The sequence below is a fragment of the Leptonychotes weddellii genome, chromosome 6 (assembly GCF_054177405.1).
Source record: "Leptonychotes weddellii isolate Sample4059 chromosome 6, ASM5417740v2, whole genome shotgun sequence".
Classification (NCBI taxonomy): Eukaryota; Metazoa; Chordata; class Mammalia; order Carnivora; family Phocidae; genus Leptonychotes; species Leptonychotes weddellii.
In genome coordinates, this window is record NC_138374.1 from 85,608,691 (window position 1) to 85,630,648 (window position 21,958).

General features: G+C 44.7%; 1 protein-coding gene across 8 annotated transcripts in view; it reads right to left on the minus strand.

The window, feature by feature from the left end:
• ILDR2 (immunoglobulin like domain containing receptor 2) overlaps positions 1–21,958 on the minus strand; it is a 60,505-nt gene that overhangs the window by 13,933 nt on the left and 24,614 nt on the right. For 3 of the 8 annotated variants that reach the window (XM_081824515.1, XM_081824516.1, XM_081824520.1), the window contains exons 4-6: positions 11,433–11,489; positions 8,501–8,647; positions 7,208–7,384 (exon numbers count right to left, since the gene is read on the minus strand). The exons of 1 other annotated variant lie outside the window; for it this stretch is intronic. In XM_081824515.1, the coding sequence (XP_081680641.1) occupies positions 7,208–7,384; positions 8,501–8,647; positions 11,433–11,489 (381 nt within the window). The remainder of the gene's footprint in view (positions 1–7,207; positions 7,385–8,500; positions 8,648–11,432; positions 11,490–21,958) is intronic. 4 more of the 8 variants (XM_081824517.1, XM_081824518.1, XM_081824519.1 and 1 more) reach the window with 4 other exon arrangements.

The following is a 21,958-nucleotide window of genomic DNA, read 5'->3' on the forward strand; positions in this document are numbered from 1 at the left end:
CTTAGTATCAGTCAAGGCCAATACCAGCCCCAAGGGTGATCAGACACAGGCAAGTGTAATGTTCACAAATACGAGAAATAAGAGAGAGAGAAGGACCCAGTGGAATGGGGACAGAACAAATGGTAAGAGACAACACCCATTGTGCACTGCAAATGTGCTAGGTACTGTGCTAAATGCTTTATATGGACATCTGTTCCTCACCACCCCTAATGAAGTTACTATTAGCCTCAATTTATGGTTGAGAAAATTTTGGTTCAGAGAGGTTTCATAACTTACTCAAGAATAACTGGTGGCCCTGGGGCTAGAACTACGTAATCTGACTGAAACCTCTCTGGAGCCCAGAAGTAGAGGTGGTAAGGAGAGACAGAAGAGGAAGACAAGAAAGCCCAGAGTAGGAAATGCTTGTAGGTGGGCCAAGGGCGGTATGATCTGAGGCACAGTCCTATCAGTCCTATCTTCTGGCCAGTCAGGACTATACAATGGGATGGAAGCAAGTAACCCAACTCCCAACATTCTCGGTTCCCAAAGTAGGGCAAATACCGTAAAGAAACCACATGGCCGCCTGCACCTCCCGAGGAGACTCGGCTTTCTGCTCTCTGGTCATGTCACCCTGGCTGCGGACAAAGTCCCGCACACAAACGATGCACATGGAAGATTAAAATACAGTACTGCACAGCACTCCGATCACAGCCCTGGCACTGAAGACTGAAAGGACGCCCCCACACCTGTTTTCAGGTGCACTGATTTTCTATCTGAGAACATTCTGGGCCGTTCATATTCACCTCAAATTGTGGAATTACTTTAAAAAATTAATGAATCTCAGCATACGCTTTTAAGTGGCACCTTCTCCTGGAGGTTAGATCCATAATCCTTATGCCGAAGCAATTATTAGTAGGAATGATTTTATTTATCAAGCTACACACTCTTCCATTTCTGCAGAGGCGTTTACAGAGTTGTACAGACAGTTCAATTAAAATGCAATTATCCCACGGAACTGCTATGTCTGTTCTGAGGCACTTATGTCTGATGGATGAAACACAGGGCTAGGAAGTAGGGAACCAGGGGTTTGTAGGCATGCCACTGGTTTATTGAGGGACCTCAAATGATGACCTAGCAAGGACCCAGTTTTCATGTCCGTAAAATGCAACTAATACTTCCCAACCTTTCTCTTCATAAAGAAGACAAATATAGAAACAAATTAAAAAAAAAAAAAAAGAAGACAACAAAGACCAAATCATTAGAGTACTTTGAGTTCCTTGTAATTATTAGGGGCAGCTCAAATGACACCACATCCAAAAAGCTTTTTCTGATTCTCATAGCTAGAAAGTTCTATTTCTTCTTTCTCTCTCTCCATATCATTTCTCTCTTATAAATCATTTACTCTGAACTTTTGTTATGACCCTCAATATATTCCAATTTGTTCCAAATTATTTGTATAAATGTCTAATCTTCCCAAAGATGCTTGAAGGAAAAGAATTCTTATTCTACATCCGGGTAAAGCCCAGAACACTGCTTAGTAGGCACTTAATATATGTCTGTTTGAGCTGAACTGGGCCAGTCTGGGGATGGTGGTGAAGTTCATGATTTCTCTGGAAACAGTATTTTCAGTAGAGTTTCCCTCTCTAGACTGTCAACTTCGTGAGGATAAAGACCACTTCTCTCTGTTTATCTCTGCATCCCCGCACTTAGCCCAGAGCCTGGCACACTGTAGACACTCAAAACATTTGTGTTTGGACGAATGGATGAATGAGTGAATGAATGAATGAATGAATGAATGAATGAACGAACGAACAGAAATCAGGAATAGAAACTCCATTACAAGGGATTACAAAGTAAGACAGAAGCAGCCATGTGGTTGGTTTATTGGGGGTTTTGACCAGGAAGGGGAGGACTTGAATGGTAGCTTGAGGGAGCAGCAAGGCTTAGGCAAGTTTTGTTGTTATTGCTGATGATTATTTTTTAAAGGAGAAAACTAGCATTTGATAGGCATTAGGGAAGGGGCCTACTCTACCTGAGCTGTGGCTTTATCTGGGTGTTTTTAATATGTGAAGCACTACTACAGTAAACCTTCAGTCATACTGAGATGGGCTGGAGGTGGGGGGTTGCTGCTATGGAACAAGGTACCAGCTCTCCCCTTGTGGCGGGAGGTGGCGGCCACTCTCAGCACCAGGTGGAAACCTCTCGGTGAACTACAACTTGGACTAGAGCTTAGATTGTTTTCTGTGCCATTATAACAAATTATCATCCTCATTAGGAGACCGACTTGATCATGTATGCACAGGTTATCATGTCCCTGAGAAGTTACAGTAACTACTGGCAGCCTCAAATGAGGCTCTCAGTACTGGCATTATACAGAGACTCCACCAGAATTGATACTTTCAACCTTGACTTCTCAGTCGCACCAGCTAATGTCTTCAGAAACCTAAATCCCTCTAATTTGCCAAGAAGGACAGAGGCAAAGTATTGACATTTAGACTTTAGAGGTATCATCATTTGGTTTCAGTAGCTAAAAAGCTAGGCAATTCTCCCAGTAAAAGGTGCTGGGTTTGTTTGTTTTTTGGTTTTTTTTTGTTTTTTTAATCCGTAATTTGTCTGAAGATCAGAGAACTCCGATATAGGGTGATATTTTAATAAGATGTGTCCTAGACTACTGGCCCGACGTCCAGCACTTTTTGGAAAATGACCTTTTTCCCCCAGGGATGTTTCAGTTTAGGGTGGATGGATGATTTATCTTTCTCAAGTTCTGTCCAGTCCAAGTCCTTTGGTTGGTGTGGCTCTTCATACTTCAGCTCCTCTAACTTATTAGCCTTGGCAACTTTGGTTTTAGTGGAGAGGGAATATTGGGATATTCATTTTGATACCAAACTATCACTTCAAAAATTTTTATTGTTAAAGTAATTAAGCAGATACTTTTGACCCAGTTAGCTGAAAATTAACTATTTTTCAGCTAATTTCTCCTTTCCAGCCAAATCTAACTTACACAACTTGCAAAAGAAGTCTCTAAAGCAGATACCCATGGCTATCGCCTTGTTTTTCCTGTCCTATCTTAATGAGCTAAGTAAGGCTGTTTATGGATGATGGAACAGCTGCCAGATTCCACCCCCAGGGTGATCGCAGCTCCACTGTGGGAGAAGTGATGCTTAAAATTTGCATATTCTCTGTATACACACAGTAGGCTTATATATAGACACACATCCTTCTTAGTTTTAAAAATGACATTTCAAAACCCTACTTGCCTACTCAATTCTTTTGTAAGAAGGATGAGTGGGGGCCAGGTAGATGTGAAAATGGATTAGAGCAAGGCAAGAGAAGCGGTGGGAAGCCGAGGTAGGAGAGAGTTGCATTAATCAAGGAGGAGGATGACGGGAGCAAGGACTAGGATGGTATTATAGAGACGGAGGAAAGTAAACCGATTCAAGGTTATTTTGAGGTGTAATCTGAAGGACTTGGTGACGAACCAGAAGAGGGAAGTGAGGAAGAGATAAGGGTGAGGTCCCTGCTTCTGGTTTGGGCTGCTAGGTGGACAACAGTGCCATCCACAGCAATAAGGGATGTAGGAGTTCGTCTGAAGTCCAAAAACAGCAGATTAATTCAATTTCCTAGAGTTTAAGTTTGAAATGGCTGTGAGATGTCCAGAAGGCAGTTTGATATATGGGACTGAGGAGCAGAGGAGGGGTTGGAGATCATGACTGGGAGTCATGAGCATGAAGAAGATGACTGAGCCATGGGAGTAGGTAAGATTCCCCAGGGAGAGGACCTTGGACAAAACAGGAACACCAACATCCAGGGTGTGTGCAGAGGAAGGATAGCCAGCAAACAGCAAAATAGGTAGGGAAAATGACTATGTAAAGTGCTGAGGAAGGCAAAGAAAGATGAGTGGGGACATAGGTGGTAAATGCTTTCGAGAAGTCAAGGGATGTAAGAATTGAGAAGTATCCATTATATTTAGCAATAGGACAATCTTCACAAGCACTGCTTTTTGGAAGTGATAGCAAGATGGAAGTTAGTCGAGAAGTTGGTGAAGAGCAGAGGAAATGGAGACATGAAAATATTCAAAACACTGAAGGAGTTTGGCTGTGAGAGGAGAAAAGGGACAGGGAAGTAACATCAGAGGACTATGAGGGTTTTACAAATTGTTATATTAAGCATGGTTTGAATGCAGCGAGGAAGGAGTCACTAGAGAAGGAAAGGCTGGTGATGAGAGCCAATCTTCCGACTGGATGGAGGGTGGATACTCAGTAAAGAGAGAACCTTGACAAAGATGAAGAGGCTGTAACCAGAGCAGGACGGGAGGCGACAGTCTTCTTCTGTTGGAACAGAGATCTCAAATGAAGAACAGGGGAAGGAATCAGGGTGCCTCTTATCGCTCCCATCTGGTAACCTTGCCTTTTCAACTACCCAGAGGGCTCAAAAGGGTATTGTGTACAAATGTAATCTGAAAAAAATCACTGTTGCTAGATGATTACCCTAAAATCCCTAAAATTAAAGTAGCATATAAATATAAAATAGGCTAAATTTACATCTTTTAAATCAGCGTTTCTTTACATCTCTAACATGTTTTCAAAAATAAGCTACATGAAACATTGGCTTAAGCCACCTTTTTCTTAAAGGACAAATAGCCAAATGCCATCAGTAAGTCTAGCCATGAGACCATGAGTACAGAAATGTGTCCATTGAGGGGATTATGAAGAATTCCGTCCTGACTCAATGAACCAGATAATGACACCCTGGGCCAGACTAGCTGTGTCCGACACCAGCTGTGCATCCTTTCCTTTTTCCTTGTTAAGAGAAACCTGATTTTGTTCATTTCCAAGATGGATAGTGTTCTGGCCTAAGAGATGAGTCTTGTATTAATTCAAGCCAATCTGGTATAGAAATGGGCACAAGACACAATTCTTGCCAATAAAACTGCAAGGAGAAGTCTGTTAGAAGGGGAGGGGCTTCTAGAAGAGGTTTCCTCACTCTTGAGAAAAGCAGCACAAGAAAGAAGCATATGCTTTTCTACCTCTGAATGCATTTAGTACCTGGAACTATGGCGGTCATCACAGGATCCTGAGGGGAGCCAGCCCAGAAGGACAGAACAAAAGATGGAAAGGACTAGGTCCTTCAGTGGTGCCACCTGAACTGATCAATTAACCAACTCCAGAGCCATCTTTCCTTGGGATTTCTTGCTATGTGAAATAAGAAATGTTCCTATTTTTCAAGCCACTTATTTATTTATTTTTTTTAAGATTTATTTATTTTGAGAGAGAGTGTGTGTGTGCAGGGAGGAGGGGCAGAAGTAGAGGGAAAGAGAGAATCTCAAGCAGACTACACCCCCCAACCCCCGCTGAGTGTGGAGCCCGACATGGGGCTCAATCTCACCACCCTAAGATCATGACCTGAGCCAAAATCAAGAGTTGGATGCTCAACCGACTGAGCCACCCAGGCGCCCCCAAGCCACTTCTAATTGCAGTTGGTTAGTATGGCAGGATAGGGCCAAAATGATGGAACTACAACAAGCAGGAACTAGAAAAAGGTTGAAATCAGGAGAGAGGAAGTATTTGTCATCCTGTGAATAAGAATCTTTTCATTATGAGAAGCCGTTTAAAAAAAAAAAGTAAGAGGGAATAGTTCTGGTGGGAAGGATAAAAAGACTGGAGAAAGGGAAAGCTGCAAATAAAATATGAGACAAATTCCATTAATGTCCCCTGGCCCGCACCATCCTTGGGGAAATGAACTGTATTGTCTTTATCTCTCTCATTCCCTGTGTGTCCTTGATCATTAACTTTTACTTCTCAGTCTGTGACTCATTCCCAGGCTCAGACGTCAGAATTCTACTAATAGTTCCAGGGAGAGAAAAAAACACAAATACTAATTAGTCACTGAGGATATCCACTCCTCCACGGTCAAGCACTGACAGTTCATTCCGTGGGCAAGATACTCTTCCCTGCTCCACCGAAAGAAGTCCAGATACCTCCAGGGGACAGATGTCTGTTTTACCAACACTACTGCCTCATCCACACCTAGGAATTTAAAAATCACCTCCTAAAGATACTTCACACACATCTAACCTTTACTACTCTGTAATCCTGTTCAAATGCCTCTAGGAAAGCTATGTCTGAATGCCCCTCCACCACTCTACCCCTCTGCCCTTGCCAATAACCACGAATTCATCATGCCTTAAAATAACATGGCTAATCTCCATCCAAATAAGCTCTCCTTATCAATTACTTAATTCTGTCTATGATGTGCAGCACTAGACAACTTGGGCTCATCCTGAAGCCTCCCTTTCCTTCATTCCCTAAAGTCATATTTTGAAGTAGCTCTCAGATTTGCCTACTCATTTCAATTCCCAGGGCCTCTATCAAGGCCCAGATGCTCTCATAGCCTCTGAATGGCTTCAGTCACATCTCAGCTCAGGATCTCTGATCCAACACTCGCTTTGTCAGCGTGTCACCTCTCCAAGAACTCAGGAACCTTCCTGCAGTGGCTCCCGCTCACTTACGGCACCAAGCCCCAGGCTCTTCTGGGCGGGTTTCAAGGCCTTCCCTAATCTGGATGAGGCTCCACCAAAGCCCTCCACTTTCTTCCGGTCCGCCAAGCTGGAGACTGTCAAACACCCACCCTGTTCTTCCAGCTCCAGGCTCCCACCATGAATCCCTCCTGAGCACCCCCTTCTCTGTTCTCCTGGTCCTTTGCGTTCCTCTAGGCCCAGCTCAAATCTACCTCTTCCCTGAACCCTCTGTAACTGCTCCAGCTCTTTCTTCTTTGAACTCCCAGTACCACACTCTTCGTAGTATCTAACTGTCCTAATAAAAATCCATTCTCTCTCCCTGGCTGGGCCACACTGCTTCCTATGCAAACCATGTCCTATCCTTCTAAATGTTCCTCACAGTGCCTGTTACAGTCCTGAACACTAGACAGGGATGAGATAACTATTTATTAACTGGATGATCAACATTCAAGGGGTACCTTGCCTCTTTTCCTTATCACTTTAGTTATTGAGGAGCCTGGGAAGAGAGCAGGGACAGCTACATCCTGCAGTCCTTGGAAAGCCCGACATGCACTCCAGATGATATCTGATACAGCTGGAGGGATCCCATTTCTGGAATGGAGATCATCATTTTCCAAGGAAGAATCATGGAGCTGATGGTTCCTATCAGTAAGGAGCCAGAGTGGAAGCCAGAGAGAAGCATGGGGCCGGGCGGTCTGGAACTACATTTACCACTGCGGCTTCCTCCAGTGGAGTCACTTGGTGCCAGGGGAGGTGGATGCGGCTTGTCCATCAGCATGCCAGATGAGGGGGCTCCTCCCAAGGGGACAGAGGGGATGGAGTAAGGGCCGGGGACACCGGAGACAGAGGGAGGGTACCCAGCCTTTGCTGCTTTCCCTGCTTCGTACACTGTGGAGGGAGATGAAGAGCAAAAGAGATTATATTATCGTCCCACCCTCCACAACCCTCACACCAAAACTGCCTGAGGATGCACTTAAGGGGGCGCCTGGATGTGTGCATGCACGCATGCATGTGTGCGTGCGTGTTCGCCTAGGCCTGAACCGATTCGGCAGAACCGCTCTCCCCTGCTCCCTTGGGCTCCTCCAGCCCCACCGAAAGGCGACGACGTAAGGAATTACAGTGTTTAGCAGCCGGCAACGGAGTGATGACGCAGCACCAGGAGCTGTCATGGCGGCCTCCGCAGTGACCCCAGCAGCCCACTCTTAACCACACTGTCTGTAGGCTGCCTCAGTCCCTCTGGAGGAAGCCTAGCCGCAGGCCACCCGGGGCTGCTTCCAGGAGGATCCTACACCTCTTCTAGAGAGGCAAGGCAGGCAATGAGCTTGCACGTGGCTCTGCTCTGTGATCTCAAAGGCAGAGCAAATAACCTGACTCCTCCTGGAAACTGCTTTATTCCCAAGGACACTGAAGAGACATGTATGTCTTCCTCCTTCAGGATGTATTTGGTTTCTGGCAGGGGGGCCCAACTTAGTGGCTGCACAGGCTCGGCCGGTAAGGCACCACTGTGAATCCCCAGATGAGGACCAGTCCCCCGGTGGACCATTTTGTCACGGGAATAAACAAAACTCATCCATGGCCGGATGGGATGCCAAGGCTGCCGTCTGCACACTCTGCTTGTAAAAAGAGGAGTTCTCTGCATTTGAGAGGCCCGAGCGGGGGAGGTTTCCTCCAGCCTGCAGGCCTGCAGAGAGGGCAAAAGCCTTACCCACAACCTGACCATCTGGAACCTGCCCTTCCTTTCATCGGCAGCGCCGATGAGAAATGCAAATGCAGGGGTGAGTGGTGTGGGTAAAAAGTAGGGAGAAGTGCATGCAGGCGAGAAGGCAAACAAGAATGGCCATCTCGGGGGGCCAGGGGCCCCCAGCAGAGCGGTGAGCCTGGAACAACCAACTTTTACGGTGGAAGGACAGGAGGTGGAGGAGGGGCTCAGGGCACACAGCTGTCTGATGGAGAGGTGACCTCCCCTGTGATCACTGTGTCTCCCGCACGGGCCACTTTACTCACAGGCCTGAGGGCAGCAGCAGGAATGTGGACAACACGGGCAGCGGACGTAGCAACAGCAGCTGTGTGGACAGCACTGGCACCAGCAGATCCCCACCAGGACGAAGAAGAGGAAGACTCCCAGGATCACCAGGCCAACAAACACCCACTCTGGAAGGACGCACAGAGAAACCCACGCTTGAGGTGGCCCACCGCCGGGACAGGCCCACGCTCATCGCTGTCTCCTGTCAGAGCGGTGGGGCGGGGGCGGGAGGGCGGGGGACCTGGGGCAGTAAGCATCTCATGACAGGGCACAGAGCCCCCCCAGCTCAGGAGGAGCTCGAGAGTGAGAAGTGACTCAACACGGCGGGGGTATGGAGAAGAGGAAAGAAGGTTGCCTAGGGTCATACTGAGCACATGGAATGACCAGCACAAGGTGGTGGGGGAGTTTCAGGGCCCCCTCCCGGGGAAAGGGTTTACCACATCAACTGTAGTGTCAGAACGAGTATGGAGCCAGAGCAGAAACACTCCTGGCTGGGGAGAGGAGGAATCTTGCTGGCTGAGCTATGAAGTGCTGGGTTCTGCGAATATGTTTGTGGTCAGGTTATTCTTACCCATAACAATGGGGGTCCTGAGAAAAAGTTCGCCGTGTCACATGGTCTAAATCAGAACATATTCAGGTGGTCCGGGTCTCCTACGTATTCATCGACCTTCCCTGCTGACCAAACCCCTCCCCCGCCCCATAACACCTGCACTCAGCATCAAGGCTGAGATCCAAACCTTTTGCTTTTATCTGTGGAACAAACCCGGGCTAGAGAAAACTGGACACAAAGACTCAGGGAGAGAATATGCTGTCCGCAGGCCCCAGGAGTGGCTTGGTTTGATGGCACTCGGGGTGACCATGCTAAACGCCAGCATAGCCAGCTCAGACGGCTCAGGGCTCTGACAACCTCACCGGCTGTTTGTTACCTTCTGCTCTTTTCACACCTCTTCCAGAGGCTGAACACAAATTCTACCTCATGTGCTCATCCACAAGATTCGAGAAAGGAAACAAATTCCATTTGGCTTACATAAAAATGACTGTGACCCTCGAGTGACTTTACGTCATGTTTTCGGGACTTGGCTATAGGACCCAGCTTCCCCCTAGAGGCCTGGGACAGACAGGAGTGAGCCAGGATTTCAAAGCCCAAAGATTAAAGTGATTCGTTCTGACTGAAAGCCACCCACCAGAAGTCCCTTCACAGTGAACTTCAAGTACATAATGTTTTGCTTGAATTTTGGTTATTAAATCTTCCTTCAATTAAATGGACATTCAGTTGGAGCTTGAAAATATGGTATTTTTGTTATATAAAGGGCTTTATGTTAATGTTAAAATTATCTGACCTTTGTTTAGAACATAATTTCCTCAGGAAGAAAACAAACAATTTATATTTCCTGAATGTCCCTCCTCACTCATCCATCTGAAATACATTCAAATTAACCAGGTCACCATCTCTTCAGTGAGGAAATGAGGTCTTGCGCCTGGTGAGAATGGTCTGGAGAGCATTCCTGCTGAGGACAGTAGATAGCTGAGGGCTTTGTCCTGGTCCTCAGCCACAACACAATAACATTACGTAGCCTGAGACAGATATGAGCCCCGAGGAACAGAACCATGGCGTGCCTCAGTGGCTACAAGAGGGTCGGGCAGTCAAGGATACAGACTGGCAGGCTACCTCGGAGAAACAAAAGAATGCTATCCATGAAAGGATTCTTGGGAGTCAAAAGGGAGGGACAGTCAAGGGGCAAGGACCAGATATGAAAAATACAGTAACTCTTTCTTGGGACTGGGACATATCTAGTTTGAAGCAATGCTTTGTAACATTGTGTGTGTGTGTGTGCATGTGTGTGTGTGTGTGTGTGTGTGTGTGTGATGAACAAATGGGTACAAACTGACAGAACTCTGGATAAGGGGGAATCACAAAGAGGTATCTATTTGTGTCCTTGGGATCAACATCAGTGTGAAGACTGTCCATATTTGGGTTGGCCAGCTGCTGGCAAAACAGGAGAATTCATGGAAGAATAATTAATCTCAACTGTAAAGACTTCGGATGTTTTAAAACCTGAATGAAGTCAACACCAATGGCCAGGAATATTTTGTATCTCTCTGTTGCTCCCAACTATTATACAGCTCTTAACCCTTTGGCAGAAGCCCTCTAAAGCAAGACTGAATCATAGTCTTTCCTATTCCCTGAGTTTGCACATGTCTTTTCCCATAGTTCACTCTTGTTTCTCTCTGAACCTCCTTCCATTACAGACTCTGGGGCTGCCCCGAACTGAGGTTGGCTTGTCTAGGCTGGTGCACTCAACTTAAGCTACATAAAATGACAGAGGTGTGCATTTGGGGTTTCCTTGACATATGGTCTATGGATCCCAGGGACTTAGGGGGCCCAAGAAGCTCCTGAAATTGCATACAAAGCAATGTAGGTCTGTAAATGTGTACTTTTCAAGGGAGGAGGGGTGCATTACTTTCATAAGGCTTGAAAAAATGTTTTGATAAAGTTATAAAAGGCAATTCAGAGTAACATGATTGTATACTAATGAATGGGTAAACATATAATTTAGGGAATAAGGAAATGCAGATAAATAATAACTCTGTTAGGGATACTTATAGCTGTCTAGATACAGTTGAGATACTGAACGGTTATGGAGATTGCCAAAGAGCCTGCCAGGCCTGACACTGAAGTACCGGGTCCCCACTGCAGCCCTATTTTAATTATCATTATTCTTTTAGGGCCTAGTAACAGAAGAAATACAATCTAAAGTCTTTTCCACTGGGCTTAGTTCATCCTGGAAAGGACCACAGAAACATACAGACAAATGTGCAAATAAATTAGAGGAGCAATTAGTGACTAAGGCAGAAGCAAGACAGATGGAGTGACAGCAAATTAAGCAAATAAAGAGTTAAATGACTGAATACCTGGCATAATCTCCACAGCAAAACTGGGCAAGAGATCAGCAAGCAGCCCTGTCCTGCCTAGAAGAGGTGGAAGGAAAAGAAGAAGGAAAGAGGTTACTCCAAAGGAAAATACTACTTCAAGGCTGGCTCCTGTTGGCACCAACCCTACCCACGGCCATGGACCCAGGCTCTTTGTGGTAGGAGAGACAAGTCACAGAGGCTGAGCTCAGTCAAGAGAAAAACTTTCTCCATCAATCTTTGGCAGCCATGTAAGTGAACTTTGCACCTAAACCAGATGGAAGCAGAACAGAACTTTCTCTCCAACTATTTATAGAAGGAGGAAATCTCTGCTTCAAATATGAAAAGCCCTGCTTGAGCAGACTGACATACACCATCTCCATTCATTTATACATTCTTCTCCACACATTTTATCGGAAAGTCAAACCCATCTGTATCTAACCGTGCAACCTACATTTTCATACATCCATACACAGTCCTATGTCCCTATCAAAACACAAGTACATATTTGGTTTTAACCCAGAATTGTCTCACTACATGATTCTATTTATAGCCTAAAGATGTTTCAATGATTAAAATTTTCAAAGGCAAGGAAAAGATAAAGCTAGATGACTTACACGCTCTTCTACACTCCTTCTGGTTTCAGAAATACTCCATACATATGTATGTGGCATGGCTTTTCCATATGGGACCCACAGCTGGCATTGAATGACCCCAAGTGCCTTCTGCATGATACAGCAGATGAGCTTAAGGGCTGGTGTCAGAACAGGTGCCCCTCGGGGCTCTGGAAGGCAAAGAGCTGCGCAGGAACCAAGACTGTGGGAGATGTGGGGGAGGAGGTTAGTCCTTTTAACAGCTAGCCTGATTTATAGAAAGCAGCACTGAATGTTTTCGCCATGTTCTCATATCAAGATAAACGTAAAGGCCCTGATACGACTTTTGCACCTGTCCCAGATGTTTCTGCTACACTGAAGCCTTGCTAATAAACAAGCTGCCTGATGAAGCAACTAGCAAACTGCCCTCATTTCAGACTTCTGATGGCAAAAAGCCACTGTGGTACCACCTAAGCATGCAACTGAATCTTACTTCACTTATGTGCATAACACACACCCCTAGAACAGCTCTGTCCAATAGAAAGATATTGTGAGCTACACGTTATTTTAGCTTTTCTAGCAATCACATTAAAGAGTATTTAAAAAAAAGAAAGAAATTTAATACTATGTTTTACTCATACCAATGTAGCCAAAATATTAACACTTCAAAGGCTCAGTAGCCACGTGTCAGTACTGAATACACAGTTTGACGGGTCTGTTTCATGCATATGGATTTGGCTCATTTAGTTCGTTGAGGTGCATTAGAAAAAAAGTTACCCACTTGTGTGGTTTGTATTTTGAATCTAAAGGTTGGTCATGATTGGTCACTGGTCCCCTCCTCTATCAAACCACTCCATAGAAAAGAAGCTCTGATAAAAGTCAAAGAAAAAGCAGCTGCTCCAGGACATTTACTTTTTCTTGGCTCTCCCTAACCATGCAAGGCCAGTGTGGTAAAATGTGCCCTGGTCCCATGTCCTGCGTGGGTAATGGTCCCTCATTTGAAAAATTAATTGGGACCACAATACATTCCAAGGTCAAGGAAGTTATAGAATGAGTGACTTAGGCTAGCTCTGTTTTAGGTTTTGGCAAGAAGGGCTTCTTTCTCTCTGTCTTCTATCTTGTGCAGCTAACATGCTAAGGATGGTCTGCTGTTTGCAAGGTCTCTTGGACGAACATACAGGAGCCAAGTGGAACATTAGAAAAAGGCATCCTGAATGAGAATTCTCAGGCTAGCCTTTAGCCTAAGCCTTCATGAAATGCTAAGACGTGCCTCTGAGACTCACATATGGTCTAATCCAGTTCCTAGGATAGAATACCAGACAGGGATTTGGGACCAGAGTCTGAGCAAGTGATTAAGCGCATGCATTGGTCTCATCTGGAGTGTTCTGTGTACAAGTATCTCTTGGAAACTCAACAAGGAAACAACTGGTCAAGGATTGGGGAATTTGGGATGTTGGCCATCTCTTAAAGACATAATAATTAATATTAACTACCAGCCAATAGCCAGTGATCAAGAAGTCAATATACAGCATTTTAGCAAGCTAGTTATCGGATACTTACTTAATGGTGATTTAAAAAAAATTCAGACAATTAGCACTTCTGAATGTATCTCTTATTGTATCTAGTGAAATGAAAAGGCTTTTCTTGTGTCTACTCTTGAGCTCTCAAGCCTACCAATGTTTTAAACATCTCTAGATGTGCGATAGCCTGTAATTAACTACATTCATAATAGAAATATTATGGATGATATAAACTACAGATTTGTACACCCTCACAGGGAATTTGCCATGTGATAATTATTAACTATAAAAAAATCCATATATTCGGGCACCTGGGTGGCTCAGATGGTTGAGTGTCTGCCTTCGGCTCAGGTCATGATCCAAGAGTCCTGGGATCGAGCCCCACACTGGGCTCCCTGCTCAGTGGGGAACCTGCTTCTCCCTCTCCCTCTGCTGCTCCCCCTGCCTGTGCTCTCTTGCTCTCTTTGTCAAATAAATAAATAAAACCTTTAAAAAAAGAAAAAAGAAAGAAATCCATATGCTCAAGGAAAATATCGAGCTCATATATGTTCTATAGATGACATTATACTGGAGAAAGCAGTGGACTGGGAGTCAGGGTACTGGGAGTCAGCTTTGTCATTAGTTTACTTGGTGACTACCATAGGCAATCCTCTTTCTAGGTCTCAATTTTCTCATTAGTCAAATGAAGAAGTGATTGAATAAAGTGATCTGTAAAGACGGAGACCACATGTCCTAGTGTGTGCCCACTGTCCTGGTGTAAATCTTAATAGCACTACTTTTTACCCTCAAGGTGTCCTCTTTTGGACAATTAAGTATATGGTCCCCCTATCTATAATATTTTTGGCTCTCAAATCTGATACTCAACGATTAGAGTTGCAAACTCAGCTCTGATGTTTATAGGGACAACAGTAATGCAAGTAAATGCAGCTAGCCAAATGTAATCCAACAGGGAGCATTTGGGGGTGAAGCGAATGGCAGATTATGTGTCTAGAAGGGCTGCTACTACTCACCTCTAGCCAACTGCTGCCCCACAGGAATGTGTCTCCATAGCTGCAGGTCTTCCTATTTTTCAAGATTAGCCAGACACAGACTTTTGTGTGAAATATCCTGATTTTCAAATGTTGGCAACAGATTCATAGACTTTTTTAATACACTGGACAAGCCATACAAAATATATTTTGGGGCTGTATAGAGCCCAGAGATCACATACTTGCAACCACCAATGGGTATATACAGACCAATATATTTATGAGCATGTAAAACACAAAAGCTGGGTTTCCCCACAGGCTGTTTAGGTTACCTTGTTGGTCTTCTGACATTGTTTCTACACACAGAACGTCGGTGAATAGGAGCTCTGGGAACCTACGTTCAAATTAAAATCTGAAAGCAAGAGTATTACACACCAAACTGTTCGCCCTTCTTATTTCTGGGGAGCTGGAATGGGCATCATGGAAGAACAATGAAGGGATTTTCATTTCTAGGTTATATTTTTACATTTGTAATTTAAAAGCTTAAGGATAGGGTGGTATCAAAAATACAGACAGGAGATTCACAAAGCTTGTCACTCCAACAGAAAGACATACCTCAAGCTTCTCATTCTCCCTGAAGCATCAGTCGGAAAGATGAACTCTTCCCATAATGCACCTGTGTAGTGCTCGCCCCAGGATGGGTGACAGAATCTTGCCATACAGTGGGTGAAATTTAATGTCTTCAGAATTCAGGACATAGTAGGAGTTTGGGGATAGCAGACAATACGACTCTATCATGTCAACAGCAGAGAGTGCACAAATCTCTCTGGCTTTTATACCACAATTTATATTTTACTGGGACTAAAGGCATTTTTAAAAGTAGATTTATGCTGGAATCGTGTATTTCTGAAAATCACTTTGCTTCCAGCTTCTTGACTAACAATTCCTACGAAATGCTGTTGCCAGCTAGAAATGCTCTATCTTTTCTTCCTATTCTATCACATCCACTGAAGGTCTGATCTTAGAAAGTCCAAACAATTCCAGTAAATACTTTCCAGATTTCAGTAGCACTTTGCCAACACTTGTGAATCATTGCTATTCTTCCAGGATTCAGTTTAAGAGGGGCAATTACAAGTCACTTTAATTTCTGAGGAAAGGATAGAAAACAAACCCTGCAAATAGAAGACCACATCTATGCTTTTCAAACCACAGCTCAAACTATCAGTAGAAAATACTGTTTTTATGTAAGCCCTCAAACGGTTTTCCCCAAACCTTGCAGAATCCATTACTTTTAAGAAATTTCCACATGAATAGACCAAACAAATTAGGCATACTAATAGTTTGTACATGCACACACACACACGTGCCTGCTTCGTACAATTACCATCACAAACTTCGCAGCCAAAAACATTCACAATACTTTGGTTGAATGATCAGGGCAGAAACATGCATTGTGAATAAAACGACCCTGTATCTTACCTATATAATTCCCTATTTCAGCTGTTTCCTACCACTGACACATTGAAGTTATCCCCAACTGAACTCTTTTGTACATATTCCTGAAAACCAGCTCATTTCTGGAATGTCTCCAATTCATTCACTCATCATTCAGTCAACCAAGAAATGTGGACTGTGCCAGGTGGAGACACAGAGGAATAAGGAGTGAACGCTATGCTTGAGAGGCTCACCGTCTAGCCCATGCAGCTTGTCCAACAATGTCGATCTAAGAACCAATTGTAGTTACCTGCTTCTGTTTCACAAACTTATTAAGGTCAAAGGACTTTCCTCCTGTCAAATCCAATTATCATCAGTTTTGTTTTGTTTTCCATTTTTGACATCAGCTTCCACCTGGTCATGAGGCCTTTCCCCAGAAACACAGTCCTTGCCTGTTTTCCCACTTCTCTTCTCCCCGTGGCCTTATCTTTGCACATTCTACAATGAACCACGTCCTAGTGACATTTCCCCAAGGTTCAAATGCTCTTTTCTTGGTAGGCCAGGCTCCTCAAGGCAGGATTTACTTACCTTCTTTACTAACAAAACCAGCTAATACACTTCTCAGTCTCCTGCTTTGTTCAAGTCCTTACCACACACACTCTGAAATCCATTGTGGCAGAGCCCTGGAAGGAGGCTGCCCTGAGGGGCTGTGCACCGTGCTCGGCCTCCCCAGCAGGCCACCTCACCCAACGGGACCTTGAAGTGTTTCCAGTAGCAAATCCCCACTGCCCACTATGCTGAGCTTCTGGCTGGACTTCTGGTTCATCGTTCATGAGAGTACTTTTTATCCCAGATGGAAAAAGAACATGAAGGAAACAGTCATTCATTTATTAAGCACTATTCTACGTACTGGAGAATGTTTAGCACCCCTGGACTCAGGGCTCAATGCCAGGAGCATCCTCTAGTCCTTGCAACACCCCCCAAATGCCATCTTGCTATCTAGGGGGATTGAAGCACCACCCCACCCCACCCCACAAGTTGCACACTACCAGGCTATGGTGTTTCTAAGGCAGTCATTACAGAGAAATACAATACACATACAAAATTTAGCCAAAAAAGTTGTTTTTGTCTCTACTCTTAAAACTTAAGTCTAAGCTCTGATTACTAGTCCAGACCTTCAAAGTGCAACAGAAGGTACAGAAATCCTAGATTTAGGACAAACTTGTTTTCAGATCTTAGATCTGTTATTCACTTACTTGCTGACAACAGACACTAAATTATTTAAGGCACTGGAACTCACAAAAGGAGAAAAAACAATACTTCCTTCATACTTATGATGTCACCACTGCTGACAGAATTGTTATCTTCATTCATTTCTTTGAATGTATTATCTTGGAGTCCTCCTCAGGTTTGCCAATATTCTTACTAATGACCTTTCTGTTCAGGATGATCAGATGTTCAGAATGCTTTTCTTCCCCAGTTCCTTGCAATTCCCCTCTTCTCCCTTCTGTTTAATGCACATCTGGGCTTCATCCCACTTCCAAGCTTTCCTAACATGCCCTAGATCCATTTTCAGGGATGTACTGTACCCACCCCCTGGTCTCTCAGCTCCTAACCGTCCAAAATGTTTCTCTCTTAAGTCTTTGAGGAGAGCAGATGGTTTTCTCTGGCCCCCTTAAGTGTAAAGCTGTTTCTATGGCTATTTGGAATCCCAAATAGACTGGAAATTTCCCAAGTGCACACACATCCCTGTTTTTATTCTATATTCCCATAGCAACCATGCATTCAATAAATATAATTTATGATTATCCATCACAAATGTGGATATAGCTTCCCTTTCTTTTGCATATATTTATAAAGACTTAAGCATTTCATGCATGTACTTTTTTCTTTTTATATCTTTTACATTTTAGGTCACTTTAAATTGTAGTGAATAATTCTGACAGTGACAAAATGACTAGTATTGGACCATCTGCAATTAACTATTAATAAATGCTTCAGGCTTTTTGGCAGTGATTATAAGCTTGGCCTAAGGCACTGACTTTTTTTTTATTTATTTAAATTTTTTTTTTTTTTTTAAGTAGGATCCACACCTAGCAAGGAGCCCAATGCAGGGCTTGAACTCATGACCCTGAGATCAAGACCTGAGCTGAGATCAAGAGTTGGACACTTAACCAACTGAGCCACCCAGGCGCCCTGGCACTGACGACTTCTATTCACATAGAATATCAGAATTAGATTTTATAGCTAGAAAGAATCTGAGGTCATCTGATCCATAACCCACTCCATGTTTTCCAGAATCTGAGGCTCAGAGAGATTAAGAACCTTACTCTAAGTCACACAGCTAATAATCGAACCAGGAGTAGAACCTGGGTCTACTCACCCCCATTCCAGTATTTTTTCCCAATATCTCATTCCCCATCAAGCTTCGCTTCTCCTTAATTTAGAAATGTGCAGCAACAGCTTTCTAGTTTCCTAATATTTGCAGAGAGCAACTCTGAAATTTATATTTGTGGCTTTATTGCTCTACTTATATAATTAAAGTATAATTTTTGGACGTACGAAATGTTAGAGATGGTTGAAATTTTCAGCAGCTTTTAAAGTTGTGACCAGAAAATGATTACTGAATACATCATAACACAGTATGAGCTTATTCAAAGACATTCACCATGCTGCTACAAACTAATAACAGAAATGATTGCAAAGTACTCAGCCTTTGCAAAGTGCTGTAGGGAACCGACTCCTTGCCCCCAGAGAGAGAATAGATGCCAAGTATTATTAGTCATAGAACATGTACAACTTGGCCTGAGATGAAATGCAGAAGACAGCTAGATTTGACTCCAAAATGGCATGGAGGAAGGTGGGATTTAATGGAAGGAAGAAATGGGACTTTCTTGGTGCCCAGTGTGATTTCCTGAGCTCACCGTGCTCCATCCAACCGACTGGCACGGGCAACTGAAACACAAAGATACCAAGAATGGCTACTTAACCCAAAAAGCCCTGGTGGTCGGAGGCAGCCATGGAGGGGGACGCTGCTTGTAGGTCTCGGACCGTCAGAGTCCCAGCCCTCGGGGGTATAGCTCAGGGGTAGAGCATTTGACTGCAGAGTCCCTGCCCTCTCCTCCCCGGCCAGCCTCTCTCCGTGTGAGGGGCTTCCACCAGGGGGCATTTCCCAGACCAGAGTCCGGGCACCGCCCGCGTGGGAACGCGAACGTGCACACTTGAATGGCGGCAGCTGGCTGGGAGAAAAATGGAATGACTGTTTCCTGACCGGCTTTCAAGGGCCGCAATTCTTTCTCTCCAGGGCTGAGCCGATTTCTCGGTGACACCCACTCTCCCGAGGCCCCCGGTGCCTCCCCTCTGTGGGCCCGTCCCTCCCGCGCCCAGGCCAGAGACTACAATGAAGCTGGCGGGCTGACCCAGCTGCTCCAGCTCGCGCCCGGGTAACCACGGCAACCGCAGGCTTCAGGAATGCGCTCTAATTGAAGGCCGAGTTTCCTCCCACAGTGATGAGCAACAAGTGAAGCAAAAATAGTGAGGCGGGATGAAGGCTGGGAGGGAGCAGGGGGGTGGAGGGGAGAGCTGGTGCAGCGCGGCGCGGGACTGGGTGGCTGGGGATTAGGGAAGGCAAAGAGCGCCTTCAAGACCTCGTTTGTTCTCTTAACCCAGGGTCGTGAAGAGCTAAATGGACAGCCTTCACCCTCTTGACATCTTGGTGCAAAAATTTCAGGGAACGATCATTAAGGCAACCCCCCACCCCCCCGCCATCTCTTTACTGGGCGCCTCTGCTTGTTTCTAGTAAGTGAATGGAGATGTGCACATCCCTGGGTCTCCACGAATAAAATAGCAGCTAGCAGCAAGAGTTCAGCAGGTGAAGGAATGAACTGACACTAATTTGCCCCCCCCACCCCGCTTCTCCGGATGTTCTGTTCTCTTCAAACCAAAGGAGAACTTTCAAGGTGGTCATGTTTATAGGGTGACCACCACACCAGTTTGACTGGACAGGACAAGTTTAGGCCTGTTGTCTTGACAGAAATTATTAAAAGTTTTCCCTTTTCACTCCCAAGTATCCTGGTTTGGACAGTAAATTACAAAGTCACCCTATCTAAAGTCTTCCCCGGGCCATCCAGATCCCAATCCAAGTCAGGTGTTCCCCAAGCCCCTCCAGACTTCATCAAATAGCCTGTGTGATGTAATCCTTGTGTTTAGGCACTAAACACCCTGTAATTAACGAAGGCCATCCACTGAGAAATGGCGACTTCCAACAGCAGCCAAAATATAGTAACCAAAACATAGCATGCTGGGACAGGATGTCCTGAAAGCCACTAGCAGGAAGAGTCCCACAGGGCTGATTAGGGTGACCACTGGCAAGGCACCACACAGATGTCATTGAGAAAACGTGAATCTAGTAGTAATAGGATTGCCAATTCACAGATGGCTCATTAAAGCCTCTGCCTATGGAACAGGCGAAAGGGAAATCGGCTCTCTAGCAGGAGTCCCAGAACCCAGAATTCCCTAGAGAGGGTTCCCTTAGATTAAGGATGACACACTAGCAATGAAATGTGGGGCATGGGAACTGGTGGGAGTTCTTATTATGTGCCACTTAATCCTCACAATAGGTCTTCCATGTAACCTTTATTACCCCTTCCCCACTTTTACAGATAATGAAACCGAGGCTCGTCAACATCGACTTACCCTAGGTTATATTGCTGCACTGAGTCCAGGGATATCTGACCCCAAAGCCCATGCTCTTCACAGAAGACCTTGTCCAGTAACCAGATGGACCTTTGGTCAAGACCTGGGTTTTGCAACACTGGCACTATTGACATTTGGGGTCAAATAATTCTTTGTTGGGTGTAGGAGGGCTTTCCTGTACATCGTAGAATGTTTAGCAGCCTCCTTGGCCCCTACAGCACCCCACAAGTTGTGACAACCAAAAATGTTTCTAGACATTGCCAAATGTCTCCTGGGAGGGGGGCAAAATAGCCCCTTCTTGAGAACCAATAGCCTAGATATTTAATATCAAATACAGTCTTAATCTTTTATTGTATTCTCTAATTGCTTCAGAAATATAATATTTATCTTTACCAAAAGACAAGATAGTGTCATTTATTTATTTTGTATCTTCACTGTGCTAGGGACATAGTATGCAAAAAAGATGAGTTAAATATAAATCAAAATTTAAATGCAAATCATACTTGAACCAAAACTGACTCTATCATGGTGCCCATCAAAGCACGAGGTTGCAATTATGCAGTAGAGAGGTCTGAAGGCGACAGGAGACTTCTTGCAAAGACTAAAAGGCATGATCCCAAGTCTTTAGAGCAACCACAACCCCCACTCCACTGCTTACACAGTAGAATGGTTGTCACTGACACTCATTAACCAGAATCACATTCTGGTTGATGCCTGGCTAACTTTCTAGTTCTTCCAAACAGAGGCATCTAGGTAAGCTCAGGGCAGAGCAGGCCAGGACGAGGAGAGAGGACTGGGAGAAAAGGCGATGGGGCTGAAGCCTAAAGAGCTCACTCCTAATTAGTTCTCTCTCTCTCCTTGCATGGGAGCCAGCATGGTGATCTCGGCTTTTCTGGAAATGTGAAGGCACAGGTGTCTACTGAAGACAGAAAGGATGGCTCCACCCTCCTAGTGGAATCAAGTCTAGTTAAGGTCTTTCACAAGGGGCCAAGATATCTGAGGTATTATTGAGTCTACAAATGAAAATACGGGCACAGCCCAAATCCAAAGATGTTCCAAAGAAGTAAACCCCAGATTTATGGCGAGAGTGTGGCTCCGTAATTAATTCCTTCTCTCCTTTCTTGCCAGGAGTAAACTTTTTCTTTCTTCTCCCCCATTCTTTTTCCCTCTTCTTCTGTTTGTAAATCTTGGAGAGAAACAGCAGTAGCCACTCTGAGAGATCAAAGTTTTAGCAAGCAACAAAGACCTCCAAGGAGGCTGTTACCATGGGAACTCTCAGAGCTGAAGCCCTTTTAATCGTCAAATCTCCTTGGTTAGCA